The sequence below is a fragment of the Xenopus laevis genome, chromosome 2L (assembly GCF_017654675.1).
Source record: "Xenopus laevis strain J_2021 chromosome 2L, Xenopus_laevis_v10.1, whole genome shotgun sequence".
In the NCBI taxonomy this organism is placed as follows: Eukaryota; Metazoa; Chordata; class Amphibia; order Anura; family Pipidae; genus Xenopus; species Xenopus laevis.
The window spans coordinates 19949830-19976735 of record NC_054373.1 but is presented as its reverse complement, the minus strand read 5'-3'; the positions used below and the strand labels follow the sequence as shown (position 1 = coordinate 19976735).

General features: G+C 41.6%; 1 protein-coding gene across 1 annotated transcript in view; it reads left to right on the top strand.

The window, feature by feature from the left end:
- The first annotated feature begins 3006 nt into the window (after window positions 1–3006).
- Window positions 3007–26906, top strand: part of LOC108707893 — an 89369-nt gene continuing 65469 nt past the window's right edge. The window contains exon 1 of the mRNA XM_041581589.1: window positions 3007–4539. Coding sequence (XP_041437523.1) covers window positions 3461–4539 — 1079 coding nt within the window. The 5' untranslated portion in view covers window positions 3007–3460. The remainder of the gene's footprint in view (window positions 4540–26906) is intronic.

Sequence of the window (26906 nt, the reverse complement as noted above, 5' to 3'; positions counted from 1 at the left end):
GGGATCTATAAAGAGGTGAATTGTTCATCCCTTGAACCTATGAGCTTCAGGCAGTGATACTACACTAATGACCCTACACTAATGACAGGCCTCAGGCTAATGTCACACTAAATTGCCTTCGGTTAAGCTCATAGTCTCTACAAACACTTAAGGTGGTCATAGATGCACCGATAATTTTGTATGAAACAAATTTTCGTACGATATTCGGTGCGTGTATGTTGGGAGACAAGCCGACCGATATCCGCAGAAGACTTATATAAAGGGCCGGATTTCGACTGTGGAGTGCCCCTAGGCGGTGCAATCCTAGCCGCCTGAAAAACCATTAGCAAGCAGTGGCAGAATTACTGGGGGGAGCAGGGGGTGTGAGCGGACCAGGGGGTGTATCGCATGTATCGCTGCCGGAGTCAGTGGTGTGTGAGCTGCCGGGGGGCCCTGAGGGGGTGCGGGCCCTGGCCCAATCGCACCCCCTGCTCCCCCGGTAGTTACGCCACTGAGCTACAGGTCCCCAGTGCTTTAAGCGATTGGCTGAGTGGCATGCTGCCCCTAATAGTTTGCCGCCCTAGGCCGAGCCTTTGTGACCTCACCACGTGGCCTACTTGGATATCGATTGGCTTGTTCATTGGGCTGGCTGGAAAATTTTGATAAGGCCCCAGAACATAGGAAGCTACTCTCCCTGCCCGTGTGTATACAGTACATGGTTTTATTTGGAACAATAAAGATGAATTTTTATCCTACATTTGGTTCCGCTCTGGATGAATTGTTTCCCAGTTGCTGCCCGTTTGCCTGTATCATATGAGACGTGTTTTTTACCGGAACATAGGCCACTGTCAGTGCTGAATTGTCAGGTAGAATTCTATTGTGTCTACCTGTATATCTGACGATTTAGCTCTACATGTGTGTATTGAAAACGAACGATCTTTCCTGTGACTAATGTTCGCAGGAAAGATTGTAATTGTGTCTTTGACCACCTTTAGGCCGGGCTGGATATTCAAGGCAGAAAACAGGTGTAGCCAAGGTCTGTCTCCTTAAGGTTCACTTTCAGGTTCCCAACCCCAAGCCAATTGTGCAATACACCAAAAAATTAAAAAGGGGTGCAATGTCAGATTGTGAGCATCCTTCTTTAGAATTTAATCGTTTTCTAATCATTTATCACCACTAGCTGAGAAATCACTCATTGTAATACTAATGTTAGTGCTGGGATTTAAGTGTTTTTTTCCCAGCTTTTTTTCTCTTAAGGCTGGTGGCAAATGCGAAGATTAGGGGGAGATTGGTTGTCAATCTTCTCTTCTTCGGACGACTAATCTCCCCAAATGCCTTCCCACAGGCAAGAATACGAATCGCCAGCGGGATGGCTTACGTAGCACTTTATTTTCTGAAGTCGCTCGAAGTTGCCTCAAGAGGAAACTTTGGCAGACTTTGGAAATATGAAGCCATTCGTATACCATCCCGCCGGCGGGAAGGCTTGTCGATGAGATTAGTCGCCCGAAGAAGAGACTATTTGTCTTCTCTTATTTGTTTTCTAATATTAGTTGTTTGCTGACAAATCTCCTCTTCTTCAGGGCGACTAATCTCCGCAAACTGCCTCCCCTGCCTTCCTGCCGGTGTTTCGTTTTCAGAAGTCGCCTGAAGTTTCCTTGTGAGGCAACTTTGGGGTGATTTTCATTTTAGCCGGCAGGAAGGCAGGGGAAGCAATTTGGGGATATTAGTCGCCCCGAAGTCGCCAGGCAACTAATCTCACCGAATCTGCCTGTGTGCCCTGACCCTTAGGCTAAGTGCTTTCTTAAATAAAGCAGACTATTGTATGTAAATCAGTGAATACATAGGGCTTTGTCTAATTAGGAACTGGCTTCAGGAATAAAGGCAGCCATACACGGGCAATAAAAGCTGACAATTTGGTCTCTATGGAGCAAGTCGGTGCAGCGTTGGACTGGGGGTCCGGGGCCCACCCACAGGGGTCTGCACATCAGGGGTAGAAGAGAAGTTTTAGCACAACAGAACAGAATGTGAGTCTGGTGTTGAATAGAGGGGTCCTGAACAAAGCAGGGGGGGATAACAGGGATGGAATTAACAAGGATCCAGTCAATACAAGAAGCCTAAGACCCAGGGGTGTAACTACAGAGGAAGCAAACCCTGCGGCTGCAGGGGGGCCCAGGAGGTATATCGGCCCATGAGGCTCTCATTAATAAGCAATATCAATTTATATTGGTAAAACAGAAAACCTCTGGATATTTAGGGGGGCCCTAAAATTAATTTTGCTGCAGGGCCCAGTAACATCTAGTTTTGCCACTTGCTTCTTCCCCCAACAGGCTTCAGCTGGGAGCTGAAAATCAACAAAAGCTGGAGGGCTGCAGGTTGGACATACCCCAAGAGGCCTCTCTAATTTGAGGAGCCCAGAGCAAATGTAATTTATTCTACCCCATAAAACTCCATCCCCAGGAATGACCAGCCTGTTACAACTCATATGTTGAACTCTAATGACTGGGGGGGATGTAGTGCAACTACACTTGCAGGGCCATGGGATAAGAAGTTTAAATTATTAGCAATTGCTTTTGGAATTGAGAAGAAGGCCACTGACTGAAAGGGCAGAAATCTCTTTTTGTTTTGTTCTTTAAAGGGGTTTGTTCCCCTTTAAATAAACTTTTAGCATGGTGTGAACAGTGATGTTCTGAGACAATTTGCAATTGGTTTTCATATATTTTATTCATTGTGGTTTTTGAGTTATTAAGCTTTTTATTCAGCCGCTCTCCAGTTTAAAATGTCAGCAATCTGGTTGCTAGGGTCCAAATTACCCTAGCAACCACACACTGATTTGAATACAAAACTGGAACATGAATAGGAGAGGGACTGAATAGAAAGATCAGTAATAAAAAATAAATTTTTTGATTTTAGATGGGGTCAGTGACCCCCATTTGAAAGCTGGAAAGAGAAGAAGGCAAATAATTTAAAAAACAATAAAAAAGAAACAATGAAGGCCAATTAAAAAGTTGCTTTGAATTAGCCATTTTATAACTTACTAAACGTTAACTCAAAGGTGAACCAAAGCTTTAAATCCCTTTTAGTGCCAGCACGTGCGAGTCTGACAGTTTGGGAGCGATATTGTAGCAGCGACAGAAGCGCCCAGCCGCAGGCGCAATTCCTCCTTCCCCTCCTCCTCCTCCCTGTGTGTAGGGGCCGGGCCAAGAAGCAGCAGCAGCAGAGGGAGAAGCAGCACAGCGAGCAGAGCCAGTGTGAGTGCGACTGTTTCCTCTGCTCCTTCACTTGTTCCGCTCCCGCAACTTATAGACATGGGGCAGCGGCCAGGGCACGACTTGTTCATGGGGACGGCGGGGCTTTAAAGACAAGTTTGTTGGCGGCAGTCGCAGATGAGCAGAGTTGTAGCGAGTTTGTCACACACTTGTCCTTTGGTCCCACTAGCGAGGAAAGCGATTCTGTCGGCAGGTCCCGACTAAGCGGCAGCGTCATGCCCATCGGCAAGAAACCCACCTCCTGGCAGGAGGAAGTAGTCAGGGGCTTCTCCAGGTTCTTCTCCAGGTCTTCATCCCAGGAAAGAAACGAAGAGCCTGAGAAAACCTCTGGGAATGAGCAGGAGCAGGCAGATTCCTCCTTATCCAGTGCATCACCTCAAGACAAGGACAAGAAGTTGCCCAGTGAGAAGTCATCACTAGAGGAAAGTGCTGAAGCTGACCAGAGCCCATCCAGGTTCTTTTCCACAGCACCAGCTCAAGACAAGGACAAGAAGTTGCCCAGTGAGAAGTCATCACTAGAGGAAAGTGCTGAAGCCCACCAGAGCCCATCCAGGTTCTTCTCAAGAGCATCAACTCAAGACAAGGACAAGAAGTTGCCCAGTGAGAAGTCATCATTAGAGGAAAGTGCTGAACCCCACCAGAGCCCATCCAGGTTCTTCTCCAGAGCATCAACTCAAGACAAGGACAAGAAGTTGCCCAGTGAGAAGTCATCATTAGAGGAAAGTGCAGGGGTCCACCAGAGCCCATCCAGGTTCTTCTCCAGAGCATCAACTCAAGACAAGGACAAGAAGTTGCCCAGTGAGAAGTCATCATTAGAAGAAAGTACAGAAGCCCACCAGAGCCCATCCAGGTTCTTCTCCAGAGCACCACCCCAAGACAAGGACAAAAAGTTGCCCAGTGAGACATCACTAGAGGAAAGTGCTGAAACCCACCAGAGCCCATCCAGGTTCTTCTCCAGAGCATCAACTCAAGACAAGGACAAGAAGTTGCCCAGTGAGAAGTCATCATTAGAGGAAAGTGCAGAAGTCCGCCAGAGCCCATCTAGATTCTTCTTCAGAGGCACAACCCCTGACAAGGAGGCCAAGGACAAATCATTTACCCCAGGGGAGCAGGAGAAAGGTCTGAACTTGTCTAAACTGTTCAACAGAGGAACATCCCAGGAGAACAACAATGTATCCAGTGCTGAGGAACAAGACACCTTCAGCTCTATCACAAGGCAACTCTCTGTGACATTCTCTCAGGAAGATGAAAGTGACATAGTCAGGAGCAAAGCCACCAAAGTCAGCGATATCAGGTAATTCTTCATTTTTAGAATGGATAAGGTGCCCTGGCATTGGGACACCTGGGCAAACAAATGCATTTGCTTTGAATAGTGGCACAAAGTATCAGGAGTGGGAAGTCAGAAGTTGCAATATAATGTTTGCTCTGCATGTTACATTTTGTGGTGTCCAGGGGACTGTCAGTGAATGTGCAAGTACCTGTCACATGCTCAGCTGTCACTTCTGTCCCCTGTCTGTCAGTTTATGTGAGTTTACATCAGATCCCAGGAAGACTAGGAATTAAGCCGTGGGCTGGACTTATAGAACATTATGGTATTTTACATTGAGAAGCTGCAGAACTTTGCATTGTTTCTATTAATTCTATAAAACATGTTCCATAAGAAAAAGTTGCTACAACAAATATTATTCTGCACTAAATGTAAAATGTACATTTCATGGGTTATTTGCCCTTTAAAAGGACGTTTCACCTGTTAGTATTTTCTAGAATGCGTTCAAATTTTCAATTTGTCTATTTATATTTATATTTTATAATTTTATTATGTTATTTGCCTTGCTCTTTTGCCTCTTAACAGCTTTCAAATGGGGGTCACCGACCCCAACTACAAAAAGAAAATCTCTTTAAGGCTAAAAATGTATTGTTATTGCTACTTTTCTTACTGATCTTTGTATTAAGGTCACTCCTGTTCATATTCCAGCCTCTTATTCATATCAAATATGCGGTTGCTAGGGTAATTTGGACCCTAGCAACTAAAATGCTGAAACTGGAGAGCTACTGAATAAAAAAGCTAAATAACTCAAAAACCACAAATAATTATGAAAACCAGTTGTAAATTGTCTCAGAATACCACTCTCTACATCCTACTAAAAATTAATTTAAAGGGGAACAATCCCTTTAACACAAGTCCATAAGGGATGGGAGGAAATCAAGTTTTTTTTAATTGATCTAGATGCTTGTGTGGGTATACAGATAAGCTGTCAGGGCATGATGGGAATTGTAGTTCTTCTACTGGAAAATAACAGGAATTCCTAAAAGTATTTATCCCCCCCCTTCCAGTCTGTCTTTTGGCAGGTACACGGAGCAAAGCTTAAGCAATTATAGTAGGGAAACTCTGCTGGATTTGTTAATGGTCTAAACATTCCATGTGTGCTTTTGATGAACTAAATCTCCCAGCATGCCCTTGCCAGCTGAAGTAGTGTCTGTGCTCAGAGGAGTAGCTGTGCAGCAGCTGTAGCTCTGACTGTTTCCCCATGTGACGTCACAATGGGCATGATACAAGCGCAGGGAGAGTTATTCCACATGGGGGATTCCATTTAAACTCCTTCCCATTGCCGTATGCTTGAAATGTTTCTGTCTGGTCGATTCAGGCAGCTGTTATTTCAACATGCAGCTCTCGCTGAGACTTCTCCCAGGGGCAAGTTCACACTAGCAACTTGCTTGTATTGGTCGTTGCATTTAAACGGGTATTCGCCTCCTGAAATTTCCCTGTTTCTCATTAATTCTGTTTTATTTTTCTCTGCACTTTCTAATGAGTTCTAACTTAACGTTTTCTGCTGCTAAATAAATCCAGTTTTTATCCAATTACATATTATCGGACACTGTGGTGTTGTTTCCTTTGCCATGCTAAGCTTTCTTGTCTCATCTTCATCTATTAAATAGTGATGGGTAAATTTGCGCCGTTTCACTTCGCCAAAGAATTCTCAAATTTCGCGAGAAATTTGCGAAACGGCAAAAAAATTTCGAAACGGCGCCGGCGTCTCGTTTTTGACACCGGCACCCGTTTTATCTTGACGCCGGCACCCGTTTTTGACGCCGGCATCCGTTTTTTCCGACGCCAGGCGAAAATATTTTTTTGATGGCGGTGAATTTTTGCGGGCGAATTGTCGCGGGCGTTTTGCGCATTTAATCGCTGGCGGTGAATCGCACAAATTCGCCGCAACTTCACGCCTGGCGAATAAATTTGCCCATCACTACTATTAAATTGATAGGCACATTCCAGTGATCAAACACACTAGCCTTCTGGATGTGGCTATTCCTGGCAAGTACCACAGCAACCAATCAGTGATTAGCTTTATAAAGTCAGCTGCAAGAACAACAATGAATGCAGCAATCTGAGTTGTTGCTATAGGTAACAGCCCATGGGCTAATTTGCCCAGTGTTGATAAATGAGCCCCAGTGGGTCATGGGTATAATGTGTAAGTGAATTTTACTCTTTTAAAGGGGTTGGTCACCTTTGAATTAACTTTTAGTATGACATAGAGAGTGATATTCTGAGACACTTTGTAATTGGTTTTCTTTTTTATTATTTGTTTTTTTTATTTGTTTAGCTTTTTATTCAGCAGCTCTCCAGTTTGCAATTTCAGCCATCTGGTTGCTAAGGTATAAATTACCTGAGCAACCATGCATTGATTTGAACGAGAGACTGGAATATGAATAGGAGACGACCTGAATAGAAAGATCAGTAATAAAAAGTAGCAATAACAATACATTTGTAGCCTTACACAGCGTTTGTTTTTTTTTTTAAATAGGGTCAGTGACCCCCCATTTGAAAGCTGGAAAGAATCAGAAAAACAAGAAAAAGGCAAATAATTCAAAACCTTTAAAAAATAAATAATGAAGACCAATTGAAAAGTTGCTTAGCATTGGGTATTCTTCAATCTACTAAAAGTTAACGTTAATATTTTTTGGTCCCACCCCTGGTTTCTGATGATGTCACTTCCAGTTTGTAGCAACATCACTTCCAGGTTTCATGGCAGCCAACGGGTAGCGGGTCAGGTTTCGGATAAGGCAGTTGCTGGTCGGTTAACAGGTTAAAATGTGGGTTGCAGGTCTGGGTCAGGTGTAGGATTAAAAAATTGGATCAGCAGAGGACTCCATGCTCACACTAGTACCTTTCATCCTCTGTACGGGCCCCATTGTGGCTGCACCCAGTTATAGTTGTACCCCCTGCCTACATTGTAGTTACCCAACCGGACATGCAGTGTCGGACTGGCCCATAGGGATACCAGGCAAATTCCCGGTGGGCCCAGTTGTTAGTGGCCCTCATGCTGCTAAACTTTTGTCTTATTTCATAGCCATTCTTTATTTCTATGAGAACAAAAAGGCTAAATAATTGGAATAATAGATTATAGTATGTAAAGAATAGAGACTAGGAGAATAGAGGTTGAGTGAGAAGAATAATAATACAGAGAGTGGGCCCCTGGTCTAAGGTTTTTGGGTGGGCCCCTGGTGTCCCAGTCCGACACTGGACACATGTTCCATATACTGGGACTGACTCATACCCACCAAGGAATATTTAAGAAATGAGGAAAGATGGAAGCATGGTGCTCACCAGCAGGGCCGGAACTTGGGGTTACTCACCAACCCTTTGGCTGTTACTCTCAGTGTCCCAAAGCAGGTGCTTATTTTTGAATTCCAGGTTTGGAGGCAAGTTTTGTTGCATAAAAACCAGTTGTACTGCCAAACAGAGCCTCTTGTAGGCTGCCAGTCCACATAGGGGCTACCAAATAGCCAATCACAGCCCATAAGTAGCACCCCGAGAACTTTTTGCATGCCTGTGTTGCTCTCCAACTTTTTTGTACATTTGAATGTAGCTCAAGGGTAAAAAAAAGGTTGGGGTCCCCTGTTTCAGTATTTTCCCGGTTATTTAAGAACAGTTTAAAAATGTACAGTAAAAGTATTATTGGCGCCCAATGCATACTTACTCCTAACCAGCATTGCATCCCCAGCACAACTCCTCCTTAGCTCAAGATACAATTATAGATCAGCGCCACAGGCTATGAAAAAAAAAACAAATAACAGAACCTAGTGCAATATAGTTAATATTCAACGTAGTCACCAAAGTGTTACAACACTAATCTGTGTGTGTCTTGAACCATAGAAAGTCTATGCACAGATTTTTCGTGTGTGTTCTAAAGTGCTATAGTGTTTTCTACAAGATGCTATCTCCAAAATAAAATTATAACCAAGTCAAACAAGGTGCTTGCAGTGCTTGCTTCAAAAGGTAAAATGATTTAAAATAAGGTGCAATGGTGTTTTCTTCAATCAGTAAAACTCAGCATGTGGCTTCTCCTCTCTCTGGTGGGATTGGCAACTTACAAAATTCCTGATTTCAAAACAGCATATTTTTTATAAGTCACACTTCTGAGCGCATATCATACAATCCAGTCTTAGTGCAGATCATGGAGGTGAACCATTGCAATACAAAGAGCTGGGTTCTGCCGGCGTCTCCCTCTCCCGTGTGATCCACCTGTACATCCATTCACTGCTAAAGCTGGAAGCGAATTCACACCTGGCGCTGAGGTCAGCTTCCTCAGGGGCCTCACAAAAAACTAAAAATCTGTGCATAGTCTTTCTATGGTTCAAGACACACACAGATTAGTGTTGTAACACTTTGGTGACTGCACTGAATATTAACAATATTGCACTAGGTTCTGGGTTTTTTTTCATAGCGCTGATCTATAATTGTATCTAATTGATCCAGTGGAGGAACTGTGAAAAAGATTGACAAAGGAAAAAATTCTGAGGGTTTACTTTTCCTTTAAATCTTGAAATTTTTGTTTGTTTTTGCAATTTTAACTCTCTTATAATTCGCATAGTTGCCACTTTCTTCTGCCTTGTGCCCCCCAGTTGAGCCAGAGTCACATACCTCTTTTACTTACCCTTGTTTCAGCCCTGGAGCTGGGGCACTTAGGGAAATTGGGGGCACACTATTTCTCGACCCTAACCCGCCCGTTCCCTACCCGCACCCAACCCAGGCCCGCTGCTCCCCTTTATTTATAGACCCACACCGCCCCGCAGTGACATCACAAAAGGGGCGGGGCAGGGCAGGCCGATGTCTATAAATTCCGGCTCCGGAAGCCGGCAGTACTAGGTGACGGGCGGGGAGAGCAGGAGAAGAGCTCGACCCGCACCCGCGGCCTGCACATCACTAGGGCACACTATGTTGCTTCCAAAACACAGTCTTTTTTACATACATATAGCCAGCCAGATCTAATGTAATTAACACATATCAGCTATAATACAATATGTCCTATATCTGTAGGTACCTGCTATGCATTATGGGTTGTAAGAGAGAATTCTGCTAGTGGGAGTACTTTGTATTATTGCTACTGAATGTTAGGCCCATGGAATGTTAAAGATGTTGGCCTGTCTAGGGCTGAAATTAGTTACATTTTTTAATCCTACTGGGGCTGTACTTATTCCCAGCTGTTCTCCCCAATGAATAAATTCAATGGCAGTCAGATGTTTTGGGCTTTGTACACTAATATATTCCACAAATCCCTGCTCATGTGCAACAGACGCCCAAACTGTGTTCCACTGAAGATTGGAAAAATACACAGAGCTGGGCTTGTTCAATACATCTCCGAGATCAGCCTGTAACATGAGCTTTTAATTGTCTCTGAGTGATCCTGTAGCTCCAGCGTCTGAAAAAGTGACAATTTGTGGTCAGTGTGTAGAGCCATGCAACAGGGGTTAGAGGACAGCAAGAAATCTCTGTGACTATACCAGGAAGACAGTGGAGCTGGTGTCTGGTTATATGATAGGAACTGCTTCTTGTTTGTTAGCAAATAGTTGGTATACTGGTCAGAACATGGCACTCATTTATGTTCTGTACTTTTGGTGGCCCTAAGTCTTTCTAAACCTTTTGTTTTTTCGTGTTAGAGCCTTGGGTATACTTGAGTATGTAGTGTAAGGTAGTATCATTGTAGTTAGTATAAGGGCTTAGTGAGACTTGCCTAGCTTATGGTTAGTGCCTGGCACCCATCATTTCCATAATAATTTATAGAATAGTGGGGAGCTCTAACATCTAACCTTGGACAGCTGGCAGCAAGAGGTCATTCTTGGTGTTCCTTTACTCCACTAATGTCACTGGACGTAGGTTGGGTTTATTTCTATGTCAGGCTCCTCTTTTCCTCTGTGTAATCCTGTAGCTCCAGCATCTGAAAAATAGACTGTGGTCAATGTAAAAAGCCATGCAACATGGGTTAGAAGGAAGAGGACAGCAAGACATCTCTGTGACTATACCAGAAAGAAAGGGGAACTGGTCTGTGGTTATATGACAGGAACTGCGTCTTCTTTGTTAGCAAATAGTGGGTATACTGATTAGAACAGGGCAGCTATTTGAGTTCTGTTCTTCTCAGTATGTAGATGGTGGCCCTCAATCTTTCTAAACTTTTTGTTTTTGTGTTAGTGCCTTGGGTACATTTGAGTACCCTGAATACTCCAAGGTATTTATTGTAAGGTGGTATCATTGTAGTATAAGGACTCTGTGAGACTTGCCTAGCTCATGGTTAGTGCCTGGCACCCTGGCATCATGTCCATAGTAATTTATAGAATAGTGGGGAGCTCTAACATCTTATCTTGGACAGCTGGCAGTAAGAGGTCATTCCTGGTGTTTCTTTATTCTACTAAAGTAACTGGAAGTAGGTTGGGTTTATTCCTATACCAGGACCCTATTGCGTAATCCTGTAGCTTCAGCATCTGAAAAAGAGACTATTTGTGGTCAATGTGAAGAGCCATGCAACATGGGTAAGAAGGAAGAGGACAGCAAGAAATGCCTGTGACTATACCAGAAAGAAAGGGGAGCTGGTCTGTGGTTATATGAAAGGAACTACTTCTTCTTTGTTAGCAAATAGTGGATATATTGGTCAGTACCAGTCAACCATTTGTGTTCTGGACTTCTCAGTATTTAGATGGTGGACCTCAGTCTTTCTAAACCTTTTGTTTTTGTGTTAATGCCTTGGGTACACCTGAACACCTTGGGTACCTTGAGTACTCCAATGTATGAAGTGTAGGGTAGTTTTGTTGTAGTAGAATGGCTTATCTAGCTAATGGTAGAACCAGCAGCGTAAGCTCCACAGAGGAGTCATACCTTGTACTAGCAATCCATCTTGTTACTGCCCTGGGACCATAAAAGTGAGCCAGGAACAGTCCATTAACACCATCGGTTAGTGAAGGCTCCTTTACCTGATCATTATCATTTCCATAGTAATTAATGGAATAGTGGGGAGCTCTAACATCTAACCCAGGACAGCTGGCAGCAGCAAGTGCTTCTTGGTGTTCCTTTACTTTATTAAAGTCACTGTGCTTGGGTTTATTTATATGTCTGGACCCTCTGTTTTTCCAGAAGTTTTTTCTCTGAGTTGTTGGTGCTTGCACTCTTCTTTCCAGGGTTTGGTTTCCTAAAGGGTGGGGACAGATTGTATCATTTTGTCATAGATACTGTAGTGCAGTAGCATTGCTTATTCCTTGAAGACACATATCATTTCCCCTTAGCTCTCAATTATCAGCAACAGATTTAGCCTTACTAATGCAGAGAAGCTCTTTGACACAAGATTTTAACTGGAGGGCACACATGGTGCAAGGGAAGATAAACTAGGGTATCAAGTCACATCACATCTACGTGGGTGGAACAACCTGCTCTGAAACCATTTTTTCTACATCGACACTTTATAAATATGTCCCTCTATGCTTCTATTTAACAAAATATTGCCATATAGAGGCAAGGGACATATAAACCGCAAAACCTCTTATTCATTGTGCTCTGGAAACCAGGAATGTAATACCCCACAATGTGTTAATAAACATTTCATTTTCCCTGCTGTTCCTCTAAGAGGTCTGTACATGGATTAACCCAATATATAGCCATACTAATGGTAAAATAATTACATAGGCATTTTTGTAATGGTTCAATGTGCAATTATGCAATTATGTGGCTTATGCAACCCATCACAACCAATCAGCGAATACCATTTACTGGTCCTTTTTTTACAAAGCAAATATCTAAAGCAAAACAAGACCAGGCACAAATATTACATTACCCCCATTACGTCTGCCATGGCCTTACAGAAGAGGTGCCTAAAGGTTAGCAGTGTCGGTTTCACTCTACGTGCCATGGAAAATGTGACTTCATGTGTTACTGGGAAAGAAAAACAGGCACTGTCCAAATAATGGGAAGTATCCAAAAGAACGATGTAATGTTAGTGTACTGCTGTCATTTACTGGTCATCAGCTCAATGTCTACCGGCAGGTCCTGAACTACCTTAAGGTCTCCCATGCCTTACAGCTGGTATGCCCAATCTGTATCACCTGTGAGTAGAGTTGCCACCTTTTCAGGAAAAAAATACCGGCCTTCCTATATATTTATCTTTTTTCCCTATTAATAACACTGGGATCAACCATAATTTTTACCGGCCAGGTGGCAACCCTACCTGTGAGCAACATTCAGATATAAAAAAAGTTTGGAAAGCAATATAAGTATGCATACAGTTCCTCTGGGTACCAAATAAGGGCTGTGGTTGGATATTGATGGCCCTTATGTGATCTGGCAGCTTACTGGAGGCTCTGTTTGGCAGCATGGTTTTTATGCAACTAAACTTACCTCCAAGCCAGGAATTCAAAAGTAAGCACCTGCTTTGAGGCCTCTAGGAGCAACATCCAAGGAGTTTATGAGGACCACTGCCTTAAAGTATCTGATCTAGCTGCTGTGATGAGGCGCAAGCTGCCATATTTAGAAGAAGGATAGTGTTCACCATTGGGAGGACCCATATTCCCTCTAAGGTGCGCGATTCAACGTGCGCATAAAAATTGTGGTCCACACAATTGTGTGAAAACAAAAATGTTGTATTAATTCTGACCTGAGCACACAGTTATTAAACACTGCGCATACAAGTTTATAAATAATTTATTTGCCCGCATAGCTGAGAAGCTACAAGAGGAAGCATTGCCCATAGGTACTGTTTACCCATAACATTATGGTGCTCAGTTCCACCAAGTATTACTGGAGGGGCATCACAGACTGTAGGGTTCAAATCCTGCCTAGCAACAGACATTTCCATAAACAGTTGTCCATGTCAAGATGTGTCACGAACAGAAGTGGTGGGAACCTGATCCAGTCCCATGTTGCTGTGTATTTATCAGGTTTCTACTGCACACAATCATATTCTGATCTGGAATCCATCTCATCGCTTGAAAATGAAATCATCTTCTGAACATCTGGGGCCCTGAAGCTTAAATACTTGTTAGGGTTATTATTGTCGGGTTATAGGGTCTACATATTATCCCCGAAAATGTTATTGTGAGGCAATAGGAATGATATTAGGACATTAGCGCATGAAATTCTCCGGCACAGAGCTGTTGCACCTGCCTGCTGGGATCCGGTTGATAAAATGTATAATTTCATTCCCTGTTGAGTTTATGATTATAAATGATTGGGGGTTAAACGGGAAGTTAATTTTGCCATTAACTTGAAGTCTGGGACATACATTGGACCAATAAGATGCTGATTGAGACTGGAGGTGCCATACCAGCTTAAGGCACTAAAGGGGTGGTTCACCTTTACGTTAACTTTTAGTATGTTATAGAATGACTAATTCTCCATAAATTTTCAATTGGTCTTCATTGTTTATTTTTTTTATAGTTTTAGTATAGTATTCTTCTAACTCTTTCCGGCTTTCAAATGTGGGTCACTGACCCCATCTAAAAAACAAATGTTCTGTAAGGCTACAAATGTATTGTTATTACTACTTTTTATTATTCATTTTTCAAACCAGGCCTCTCCAATTCATGTCCCAGCCTCTTATTCAAAATAATTCATGGGTCATTTGGACCCTAGCAACCAGATTGCTGAAAATGCAGCCTGGAGAGCTGCTGAATAAAAAGCTAAATAACTCAAAAACCACAAGTAATAAAAATGAAAAACAATTGCAGAATATCTTAATCTCTACATCATACTAAAAGTTAACTCAAAAGCGAACAACTCCTTTAAATACAGGGCCCAGAACATTACATTAGCCTCACTGAACTTTAAAATTATACAGAAATCATTTGTGCAGCACAAAATCACTGGGGATGTTACCATTTGGAAAGGGTACATTCAGTTGCTCGCAGTGTAGACTAACTTATATTATTACATAAACAAAATACTTTGGTTTTATGTTCCTGGATCTGTTCCCTTTTTATGGTCTGGAATGTGTAAATCCTTTCTTTGTGTCAGTCAACATTATATTCCAGGCACTTCAGCCTTGTGTACAAAAAATGATTAAAACTGTAGCAGACATTGCTTGTTCCTACCCCTGCCCCGGGCATCACTCACACTAAAGTTTCATTCCCTCATTTGTAAGTTACAAGTTGTAACCTCAGGATTATATTATTCCATTGACATAGCAAGTTGGACGTAAGTTGCTGCAGCTCGTTTGCTAAGGAGGTGATTATTTTGCAGTCTTTGGAGGGGGTTTGTTGAGTTTAAGATCCACCATCATCTCTGCAGCTTTGCGAATTGCTTGTAAACTAAAAGCTGGTTGGCATCACTGGTGTGTTTGTGTAGGGATTCAGCCAAAGCTGGCAGTAAGTATATGTCTCCTCACATAACTTCCCTTTTGTGTTCAGCAAAGTCTAGTATAAACCCAGCAGGTGCCCAATGGTGCCACTTGCACTTAGGGGCAAAGTGTGTATAAGCCAGTGCTTAATAACAGACACAAAGTGAAAACACTTCCTAAAGAATATCAGTGTGGGACAGTGAGAGGGATAAAGCACCCATACCTTCACCCAGTTCTTCCTTTAGAATATAATTGGGACAGTGAGAGAGATAAAGCACCCATACCTTCACCCAGTTCTTCCTTATGAATATCAGTGTGGGACAGTGAGAGGGATAAAGCACCCATACCTTCACCCAGTTCTTCCTTATGAATATCAGTGTGGGACAGTGAGAGGGATAAAGCACCCATACCTTCACCCAGTTCTTCCTTATGAATATCAGTGTGGGACAGTGAGAGGGATAAAGCACCCATACCTTCACCCAGTTCTTCCTTTAGAATATCATTGGGATAGTGAGAGAGATAAAGCACCCATACCTTCACCCAGTTCTTCCTTATGAATATCAGTGTGGGACAGGGAGAGGGATAAAGCACCCATACCTCCACCCAGTTCTTCCTTTAGAATATCATTGGGATAGTGAGAGAGATAAAGCACCCATACCTTCACCCAGTTCTTCCTTATGAATATCAGTGTGGGACAGTGAGAGGGATAAAGCACCCATACCTTCACCCAATTCTTCCTTAACAATATCAGTGTGGGACAGTGAGAGGGATAAAGGACCCATACCTTCACCCAGTTCTTACTTTAGAATATCAGTGTGGGACAGTGAGAGGGATAAAGCACCCATATATATAAATAATTTGTATAGTGCTTCAAGCTCCAAATTGTAAATTTTTTAAATTTTTTGAGGGTTTTACTTACCCAATGCATTGGGGGATCCAGGTGCTCACACCTTAAGCCTTCAGCTCAGGAAGGCACTGTGACAGAATATCAAATGAAAAAGGTTGGCACAAACTGGATCACTCTCCACGATGTAGTTAACAAATGTATTTATTTAGAACAACAACATCCCAAATGCCTTACGCGTTTCGTGCGTTTTGGGCACTTAATCATAGGCTACAGTAGCCTATGATTAAGTGCCCAAAAGGCACGAAACGCATAAGGCATTTGGGATGTTGTTGTTCTAAATAAATAGATTTTTTAACTACATCGTGGAGAGTGATCCAGTTTGTGCCAACCTTTTTCATATATTATTCTATAAAGCACCCATACCTTCACCCAGTTCTTCCTTAAGAATATCATTGGGACAGTGAGAGGGATAAAGCACCCATACCTTCACCCAGTTCTTCCTTATGAATATCAGTGTGGGTCAGTGAGAGAGATAAAGCACCCATACCTTCACCCAGTTCTTCCTTATGAATATCAGTGTGGGTCAGTGAGAGAGATAAAGCACCCATACCTTCACCCAGTTCTTCCTTATGAATATCAGTGTGGGTCAGTGAGAGAGATAAAGCACCCATACCTTCACCCAGTTCTTCCTTAAGAATATCATTGGGACAGTGAGAGGTATAAAGCACCCATACCTTCACCCAGTTCTTCCTTAAGGATATCAGTGTGGGACAGTGAAAGGGATAAAGCACCCATACCTTCACCCGGTCCTCTCCTTTCCCGATTTCATAAATTCTTAAATATAAAAACATATAAAAAACATCTTTGATACATTCACTTAGTAACTAAATCACAGCTTGTTTGAGAGCAGAATATTTTCACCAGGGGAGAAGTCAGGAGCTGAAGAACAACGTGGGTGTATTGTTGTGGACACTGGAAACTTGAAGAGAAATACATTGTTTCTTTCTTTCTTGTTTACCAAATCTTTTGGCCCAAGAAAGATCATTTTACTGCGGATTGTGCTTCTCAGAGGGAAGAAATACAGGGTTCCATACAGTTTTACATTAGATCATTTTGCTTGTTACTTTACATAAAGATGCAATTGCTGCGAGTGGGGAAATTAAAGTGCCCAATGTGTTACCCAATGATGGGTTCCATTATAATGGTCATTATTATAAAGCTGGACATGGAGAGATCTGCTGGTTAGATGAGGTCACCAAAGAGCTTCAACTAATTTTACCACCAAGACATGTACTGTAGTATGGCAAGTTCCGTTAATCCAAACATTTTGCCCTTGACAGACCTTTTTCAGGGCCGATGGGAGTGCAGTGCATCAACAGTCCAATAGGGTCCTTGCTCGTTGAAATTTCAAATCTGCCCAATAGATATCTGGTGATACCAAACATAATATTGGAGGGGCAGCCCATCATTTTGGCCCCACACATCGACCAATAAGCTTCAGACTCAGGGGCAGTGTGAATTTTTTCTTCATCTAACATCACCAAAGTTCACAATTTCTCATTTTACCAGGTGTATTTTCACAACATATTTCATGTTTACTATAAATTGTAAGGAGACTTTTTCAATTGAAATGTGGTGAATTTTCTCCTTGCGTAAATTCTCTGTACAGTATAATTTCCCCATACAACTGTAGTGAGGGAAACACGACTGCTCTATCTTTATAATTGTTGTTCACCAGCTTGAACCTGGAGAAATTTCTCTTGCCAAATTTTATACTTGTGCTCTTCTTAAATTGGAGAATATTCACTGGAGAAATTTCACCTGGAGATGCAGCGATGCAAAGAGAATTTTCCAAAACTTGGTGTATTCTCCTTTTATTAAACTGGCGATGTTGAGGGCAATTTTCACTTTAAGTTTAAACACACAACATTTTCATTTCACCCTTTAGTAAATATGTCCCTATGTATGATGCATTTGAATCATTAGCCAATGGCAGCCCACGTATAACTAGCTTAACCCAGCAGTTGTTTTACATGCATAACCTATCTCAGTGGGTCCAAATGTAGTCCATGAATCTGCTTATTCTAATTACTTGTTTCTCATGTAAGAAGATGATCCACATTATGAAAAATAATTATTGGGTCTTAATCTAAGCAGCATGTGAGTCCATTTTTGTCACTAAAAACTGAGTTCTGTAAATGAGAACAGATCCACCATTAGAAATCACAGGGCCCCGTGCAGCAAAATTTTCTGGTCCCCACCCACTCCAGCCCAGCCCCCAAGCCCCACCCCCCGCCCACACCACAGTAAAAAGGCCATATATGCATCAGCAGTGGTCAGGGCCCCCCTATAAGTAAAAAAAAGAACCAGGGCCCCCTCAAACGTTTTTAAAAAAACATTGGCAGCCAGGGTCCCCCATAAAAGTTTAAAAAAAAAAACATTGGTGGTTAGGGCCCCATAGAAAACTAAAAAAAAAAACATTGGTGGTCAGGGGCCCCCATAGAAAATAAAAGAAAACATTGTTTGGCAGGGACCCTTACAAGTAAAAAAAATAAAATCATGGATGTGAGTGATGAAAAAACCCCCCCAAAAAAACCCATTGGGGTTCAGTGGAGCTTAACTTAGGTTCTTCTTCCTTGTCCTCGGGTGATGGCAGACTCCTCTGCTTTGTTCTACAGCATTTCGGCTCCTTTAGGATTCGGGTCTTTCCGCCACTTCTTTCCACCGATTTGGGTCTTTCTGCCGCTTCGGGTCTTGCAGCTGCTTAGGGTCTTTCCGCCGTATCTTCCTTCGTCGCTTCGGATCTTAAGGGGGGGCCAGGCCATGCTGCACTCTCCCAAAAGCCGCCCCCCTTTAGGATCTGAAGTGGCAAAGGAAGATACGGTGGAAAGACCGGAAGCGACGGTGGGGCTGGACAACTGTTCCTGCTGTGCCCCCATGATCGCGGCCCTGCCTGAGAATATTCCCATACGTCAGTGCAGTTAGTCCGTTTTAAAATCTAAAGACATAGTCATAACCAAGACCTTTTTCTAGAATTAGGGATAATTGATGACTATTCAGCCCTATTGCTCAGAAGGTGACACAAGCCAGGGCATTAGGTATCAGAATTCTTTCATTTTACTACTCACTTTATGTTACCCCTGCTGTGGATGATGGAATGAACTTCTTCCCCACAGTTTGAGGGTTGCTATTTTTATATTGACCCCACTGAACCATTTGTACTTCACCTTGTAGGAAAGAACAGCAGTCAGTGATGCACGGCTGGTTCCTTGGCTGTTCCATGGATGGTGCTGATATTACCTTGTTCCTGGCCGGCTATGAGTTGTTATGATACTCTGTTGTTTGAGATATACAGAGCTCTATTTATGTAATGTTTTCTGGATTAATGATAGTGCTATACAACGTGCCAAGCCTATGCTGGGTGTCGGAATGATAACCAGCAACAATAAAGTTTAGGAGAGTTGCCCACTTAGTGATACATGATGTGATCGCTATGATGGGAAGCCGCGTGTATATATGAAACACTTCCGTCTGCCGTGATAAAGGCTGCTTGTATAGTTTTATGAGAGGTGAAAGAGTTTCTTTTGATAAGAAAACCTGGATCGCAAATACAGAAGAGATGCACATTGGAAAGTTAGTACAGGTATGGGACCTGTTATCCAGAATGCTCAGGGGTTTCCTGGATAACTGATCTTTCTACATTACAATGTGGATCTTCCTAATTGAATGTAAACATTAAATAAACCCAATAGGCCGGTTTTTACTTCCAATAAGGATTAATTATATATTAGTTGGGATCAAGTACAAGCCACTGTTTTATTATTACAGAGAAAAAGGAAATCATTTTTAAAAATTTGGATTGTTTGGTTAAAATGGAGTCTGTGGGAGAGAGGGTAAATTCGGAGATTTCTGGATAACTAGTTTCTGAATAGCGGATCCCATACATTTAGTAGACTCCACTTAAATATCTTTGAGGTGTCTCCATGGCTTTATAAATATGACTATTTACACCCTGGACTTGCAGGATAGTCTGGGTCTAAAGGACCATTTACACTAGTGGGATCCCATGGAATCATAAGTATATATATATATATATATATATATATATATATATATATATATATATATATATATATATATATATATATATATATATATATATATATATATATATATATATATATATATATAGAATGCTGATGCACACCAGGATTTTTCTTTAAAATTTGCTTACTTTATTTGATCAACGTTTCGTTCCACGTCTGGGACCTATATATATTTATTACATTTGCCATATGGTCCCATGTCTGGGTTTTTATGATGACTAGTAGTGATGGGTGAATAAATCCGCCTGGCGCAAATTTTCTGGCGAATTTCCGCATTTCACACCGGAGAATACATTTGCGAAACCGTGGTGAAAAATTTGCCAGCGAATTGGACACGGATCAGAAAAGTCGCTTGCGTCAAAACCGTTGCGCGTCCACATTATTCGGACGCCCACTGAGGGTGTCAAAATTGATGTGAGAGTCAAAATTCACGTTTTGCAAATTTCGCGGGAAATTCACTAATTTTTTGGCATATCGAAACCGATTAAATTCGCCCATCACTAATGACTAGATAAAAAAAAAACGTTCAGTCCGGGCACCCTCTGTGGCCCTCTATGATATAGTTTCCTTCAGAGAGGAACATAAGATGGGTCAGTAATGTTTTACAGGCTGAATTTATATATGGCAAGGTCTCCTAGCAAAGAACGCCCTGCCATATTGATTCCAGAGTTTCGGGGTTGGCAGAGCTCTTACTTTAGAGAAGGAGAAATCGCCCTGTTGGCGTATAAATGTAAATGTGCCAGAAGCCTATGAACTGCCAAGCAAGAACACATTGTAACTCAGCCTTTGTTTCTTTCTGGGCTGCAAAATTGGCTGTTGGATATGTACAAAAATGTCTGAAAGAAAAAGGATAACCCATTGTTCTCTGGGAGAAGAACTAAGAAGGAGATATCAATGCACAGAATAAAGGGCACAAGGAGGAAAAATACTAAAGGAGCAATAACAATATAGTGGCCCTTAAAGGGGTTGTGTGCCTTTAAATATTTAGCATGTTATGGAATGGCCAGTTCTAAGCAGCTTTTCAAGTGGCCTTTGTTTTTTCAATAGTTTTTGAGTTATTTCCCTTCTTCTTCTGACTCTTTCCAACTTCCAAATGGGGGGAGGGGGTCACTGACCCCATCTAAAAAACAAATGCTCTGTAAGGCTACAAATTTATAGTTATTGCTACTTTTTATTGCTCATCTTTCTATTCTAGTTATATTAGAGTGCGTGGTTGCTAGGGGAATTTGCACCCTAGCAACCAGATTGCTGAAATGACAAACTGGAGAGCAGCTGACTAAAAAGTGAAATAACTCGAAAATCAGAAATAATAAAACATGAAAGGCAATTGCAAATTATCTCAGAATATCACTCTCTACATTATACTAAAAGCGAATTAAAAGGTGAACAATCAACAAATTGGCAAGCCTGCACAAACGGGAGAAATGGACACGGCTTTATTTGGCTGCCTAGTCACGGGTGACCTTTGTACACTGTATATGGGCTGAGTTTTGCCTGAGATATCGCAAGGGTTGAAAAGAATGTATTTGCTAATATGAATAAATATGGGTGGGGAGGGTTGCAAATGGAAATAATGGTTTGCAAACAAATTCTTCTAACAGAACCCTCGCTATTCACTGAACAGTCCCAATAATAATAGGAGGAGTATTCTCAAAATGTGCAGTTATATTGCTCTAGGGTAGTGTTTGTTGTGGGCATACCTTCCAAATGTCCTGTTTTTCGTGGGACAGTCCCGATTTTAACAGCTCAGTCCCGGATTGTTACTGGAATGTCCCCGATTTTCTCTTTGCTCTCCTGCACTGAACAGCCAGAAAAAGATATACAGTTTCTGAAACTTAATTGGCTTTTGGTAGAAAGCCCAGAATACGTGGCAGGTATACTTAGATACTTTTGTAGCAATTAAGATAAGCAAAGAAACAATTGTAACAATTTAAATTGGGGAAACTTTGACTTGCAGCTTAAAGGGCAATTCACCTTTATTAGCAAAACTGTAATAACATAAAAACCATAGAAATATGTTCAAACTTTCATAACCTGCCACATTTTGTAAAATGAACATGGTAATTAGGGGGTGTGGCCACAAAATGGGCGTGGTCATTTTTTTATCCCTCTTTCTATTTCCAAAATGTTGGGAGGTATGTACAGTGGATTAAGGGTGAGTAACAAAATGTGTATCAGGTGTGCAGAATATAGCTAGAGTCCATCTATAATGGTATTAGCACCTTTTTTACACATCCCAACTGTTGCATATAAAATGGGGGGAAAACTTTTCTTTATTGGAAACCTGTACTTAGTAAAGGGGAAGTAGTTATTTTCTACAGCCCTGTCTGTCCTATTGCCTCCCCCGCCCCCTTTAGTAGGTGTCTTGAATTAATGTTGGCCTCCCTGGAATTCATTTTACTAACCACTGCCATAAAAACATAGTTTTAGGCGATTTGGAAACAGGTTGAAACCATTATAGTGTGTTACTTACTTCTTATTAACCTTTAGGGTTTCTATGAGTTAACTGCTGCTTTCCCTAGAAATATTCCCCCCTCGTTCTGCTGCATTTATAATATTCTTTTGTTAATTGCTAATTCTTCCTTTGAGATTGTATATATATATATATATATATTCACCTAGGGAACTAGCCACTTGGTAATAATATGCCAAACGAGCAGATCTCTCCCCGTTAGGCCCACATTTAAGTGGGCGATATCGGGCTGATCCGATCATGGGCCCTAGCACCCAACGATCGGATCATAATGCATCTGATACAGGCGGTTGGATCGCGGGACCGCATAAACGCACTAGGGATGCACCGAATCCAGGATTCGGTATTCGGCCAGGATTCAGCCATTTTCAGCAGGATTCAGATTCTGCCAAATCCTTGTGCCTGACCGAATCCGAATCCTTAAAATCATGTGACTTTTCGTCACAAAACATGGAAGTAAAAATTTTTATTTTTCCCTCGCTAATTTGTATATGCAAATTAGGGTTTGGTATTCGGACGAATCTTTCACAAAGGATTCGGAGGTTTGCCCAAATCCAAAAAAGTGGATTCGGTGCATCCTTAAAATGCACAGATGTGGCAGCAATCCGACTGGATTTTTTCACCTGCCCGATCGGCATCTGCCTGACTTTCTGGCAGATATCAATTGGGGAAGCCCGTAGCCAATAAGCTGCCGACTTGGTCTGTCGGCAGCTTTTATCGGCCGTGTATGGGGGCCTCAAGTCATTGGCGGATATGTAAAGTGCCGTATGTTATTTTTGTGCCGTACCAATGTTATATTATCCCATTTTTGGGTTACCTTACCTTTAAACTTAAAAAATTTTGACCAAGCCCATTTTGCGGTCAAACCCCATAATTACCATGTCCATTTTTACAAAATATCCCAGGTTATGAAAGTTTGAACACATTTCCTGTGGTTTTTATGTTTTTTTACAGTTTTACTAATAAAGGTAAATTGCCCTTTAAGCTGTGAGTCTAACTTCAACCAAGGGACAAAATGATTACAAGTGTATCTTAAGTATCTATTCTTGGCTCTCTGCCAAGAGCCAATTAAGTTAGAAACATTGTATCTTTTTTGGCTGTTCAGTGCAGAGAAATCGGGACTTTCCAGCACAAAAGCAGGACTGCGGGTTCAGCTGTCAAAATTTATTCGCCAGCGGTGAAAGATCGCCGCATATTCTCTCCTGCCGAATTTATTGGCCCATCACTACTTAGGAGTTGTTCAGCTTTAAATTAACTTTTAGTATGATGTAGAGAGTGATATTCTGAGACAATTTTGCAGTTGGTTTTCATGTTTTATTATGCAAGTACGGGATCCTTATCCAGAAACCTGTTTTCCAGAAATCTCCGAATTACAGGAAGGCCGTCTCCTATAGACTCCCAGTCCCCAGCATTCTGGATAATAGGTCACATACCTGTATGTGGTTTTTGAGTTATTGAGATTTTTTTCAGCAGCTCTCCAGTTTGCAATCTGGTTGCTAGAGTCCAAATTACCCTAGCAACCATGAATTTGAATAAGAGACTGGGATATGAATAGGAGAGGGCCTGAATAGAAAGATGAAAAATAAAAAGTAGCAATAACAATACATTTGTAGCCTTACGGAGCATTTATTTTTTAGATGGGGTCAGTGACCCCCATTTGAAATCTGGAGAGAATAAGAAGAAGAAAGCAACATGCTTAAAGTTAAGCAAAAGGTGAACTACACCTTTAATACGCTTTAGCTGAGAAATTGCTTGGATATATTTTGTGAAAACTTTGTATGTTAAGTGAGTAGTATGTTTGCCAGCTCTTGCTTGGGAATGCTTCTATTGCTGTCTGTAACTAGCAGGAAATAATATACATGTCTGAAGGTTGCCATAAAGCCTGCAGGGGGGGGGGGAATATATAATCCGTAGCAGGTGGGTTTCACTTACAGAAGTTTTCTCTGGAATTTTGTTACGTGACTTTCCCTTGTGCTGTTGTCTGCAAACCCTTCCTTGTCTTTTAAGAACAGATGACAATGTTTATTTCAGGGGAGAAGCCCCCAGGAAATAGCCTGATGCTGATTGGCTGGAGTAATATTAGGGTAAGGCCACACTTTTAATCCTCAATCGCTGGCGAAACTTTGGCGCTGGCGTCTATGGGGAATCGCTGCGTAAAAACACACGCGGCGATCTTTTTTCTATCGTCGCTCGAAATCGCCTCGCTAGGCGATTTCGAGCGACAATAGAAAAAAGATCGCCGCGTGTGTTTTTACGCTGGCGATTTTGCGCGATTTCCCATAGACGCCAGCGCCAAAGTTTCGCCAGCGATTGAGGATTAAAAGTCGCGGCGAATAGTCGCGGCGAGTCAAATCGCCGCGCTATCGCTTAGTGTGGCCTTACCCTAACCATTAACCAACCAATTATTTGTAAGCCAGACCTAATTTGGCTCCAATAGGCTGCTACCTATAAGTAGTTGGTTTCCCAGGGTAAATTCAGGGGAAAGCTATATACACACAGCAACCAATCAGCAGGAAGCTTCTAAAGGGGAGGTTCACCATTAAGTTAACGTTTAGTATGTTATAGAATGGTTGATTCTAAGAAACTTTTCAATTATTTATTCTCTATAGTTTTTTAATTGTTTGCCTTCTTCTTCTGCGTCTTTCCAGCTTTCAAATGGGGGTCACTGACCCCATCTAAAAGCAAATACTCCTCAAGGCTACTTGTTACTACTTTTTATTACTCATCTTTCTGTTCAGGCCTCTCCTATTCATATTCCAGTCTCTTCTTCAAATCAGTGCATGGTTGCTAGGTAATTTGGATCCCAGCAACTATACTGCTGACATTGCAAACGGTGGAGCTGCTGAATAAAAAGCTCAATAACTCAAATAATAAAAAAAGAAAAAACAATTGCTTTTTGTCTCCGAATATCACTCTCTACATCGTAGTAACTGTTAACTCAAAGGTGAACAAACCCTTTAAAGCAGAACAATTCTTAAAAGAAGAATTTGGAAGGGTTGAATATAAAATGATGGTTTTATGCCAGTTTCCCTTTATGATATATTAAATTATGCGTTTTCAGCAGGTTCCACTGGAATATGAGTTCCTGCTCAGGAAGATGCTGGACATAGCAATAAAACGATATTCTTGCAGTGCTTTTAGTCCCCTATGCAGAGGGATTGAGTATCCATCCCATAGAGGTTCCACTGAGCTTCAGAATAAATAGATCAGAACAAGGTTACAGGGGGCACAAAGCTGGAAATGATCCGCACAACAAGCAGATGTAATGGTTGCAGTCATATTAAATGAAATCCAAATGCTGCTGCGAAGGCCATGCCTTAAAGCCAATATTGTTTTGTACAGTTACAGTTCTCTATTGCTTTACACCTATACAGTATATTGTTTCCCCAGTGGGTCGGGATTAGAGCTTTATTTATTAAATAGCATTGTTAATTTGGTTTTATATATATATATATATATATATATATATATATATATATATATATATATATATATATATATATATAGGGCTGTGGCACACACTTACTGGAGCAAGGACCCAGGTGCTATTCAGAAAAAAATGTATATCCATATAGAAAGCTGAAGCACACTGGGATTTATTAAAATAAACTTTTTTTTATTGGATTGATAAATCCCAGCGTGCTTCAGCTTTCTATATGGCTATATATATATTTTCGAAAATTCGACTGCGAATAATCTGCCGCCACAGAAAAAAAAAATTGTTGCTCGTCAAAATTATTCGGACGCCCCTTGACTTTAATGCATTCGGACAAAATAGTCGCGCGTATAAAAACTGACCATTGCGTCAAAAATGGCTGCACGTCAAAATAACTTTGACGCCCATTGACTTCAATGAGATTGGCCCATCACTAATAATGAGTTACCCCAGCTTATTGGTAAATCATTTTATGGCACCAAAAATTCGGACTTTGTTTTGAGAACCCAGTCAGGGAGTAACAGGGCCCCACACACTCCCGGGCCCCACCAGCAGTCTCAGTGCCTGTCCCAGCATTTAGTACTCCTATAATACAGCAGGGAACAAAGAGAATATTTGGCTGCACACTTGAAATTTGAGTCTGTGCCAGTTTCTAATTCGTTTACTTTACTTAATTGTGTTGGCTGTGCAGATGAGCAGGATGCTGGGTGCAAGGCCAGACTGGAAGATAAATAGGAAGGTACCTAAATAGAATAATAAAGCGCTATGCCGTTGGGATGTACTCAAGTATTCCCTGCAGACTGGTATCTGAAGAAGACATCGCTGGTTCTCCATGATGAAACTAAATTGAATAATGAATAAAATACAATTGTGTCTTATAGAAAAAGGGATGTAACCTTCACAAACATGTTTGCGTGGATAAAATTTGAAGTGTTAAGGTGGCCATAGACTCACCGATAATATCGTACGAAACTAACGTGTATGTCGGGAGACGAGCGATATCGGCAGAAGACTTGGATACCGGTCAGCTCGTCAATCGGGCTTGCCGAAAAATTTGAATCGTTTGAAGGCACATCGGACATTGTTAGTGCTGAATCGTCACATACAGGTAGAATTCTATTGTTTCTATCAGTTTATCTGATGATTCCGCTCTAACATGTCTGTATTGAAAACAAACATCTTTCCTGAGACCAATGGTCGCA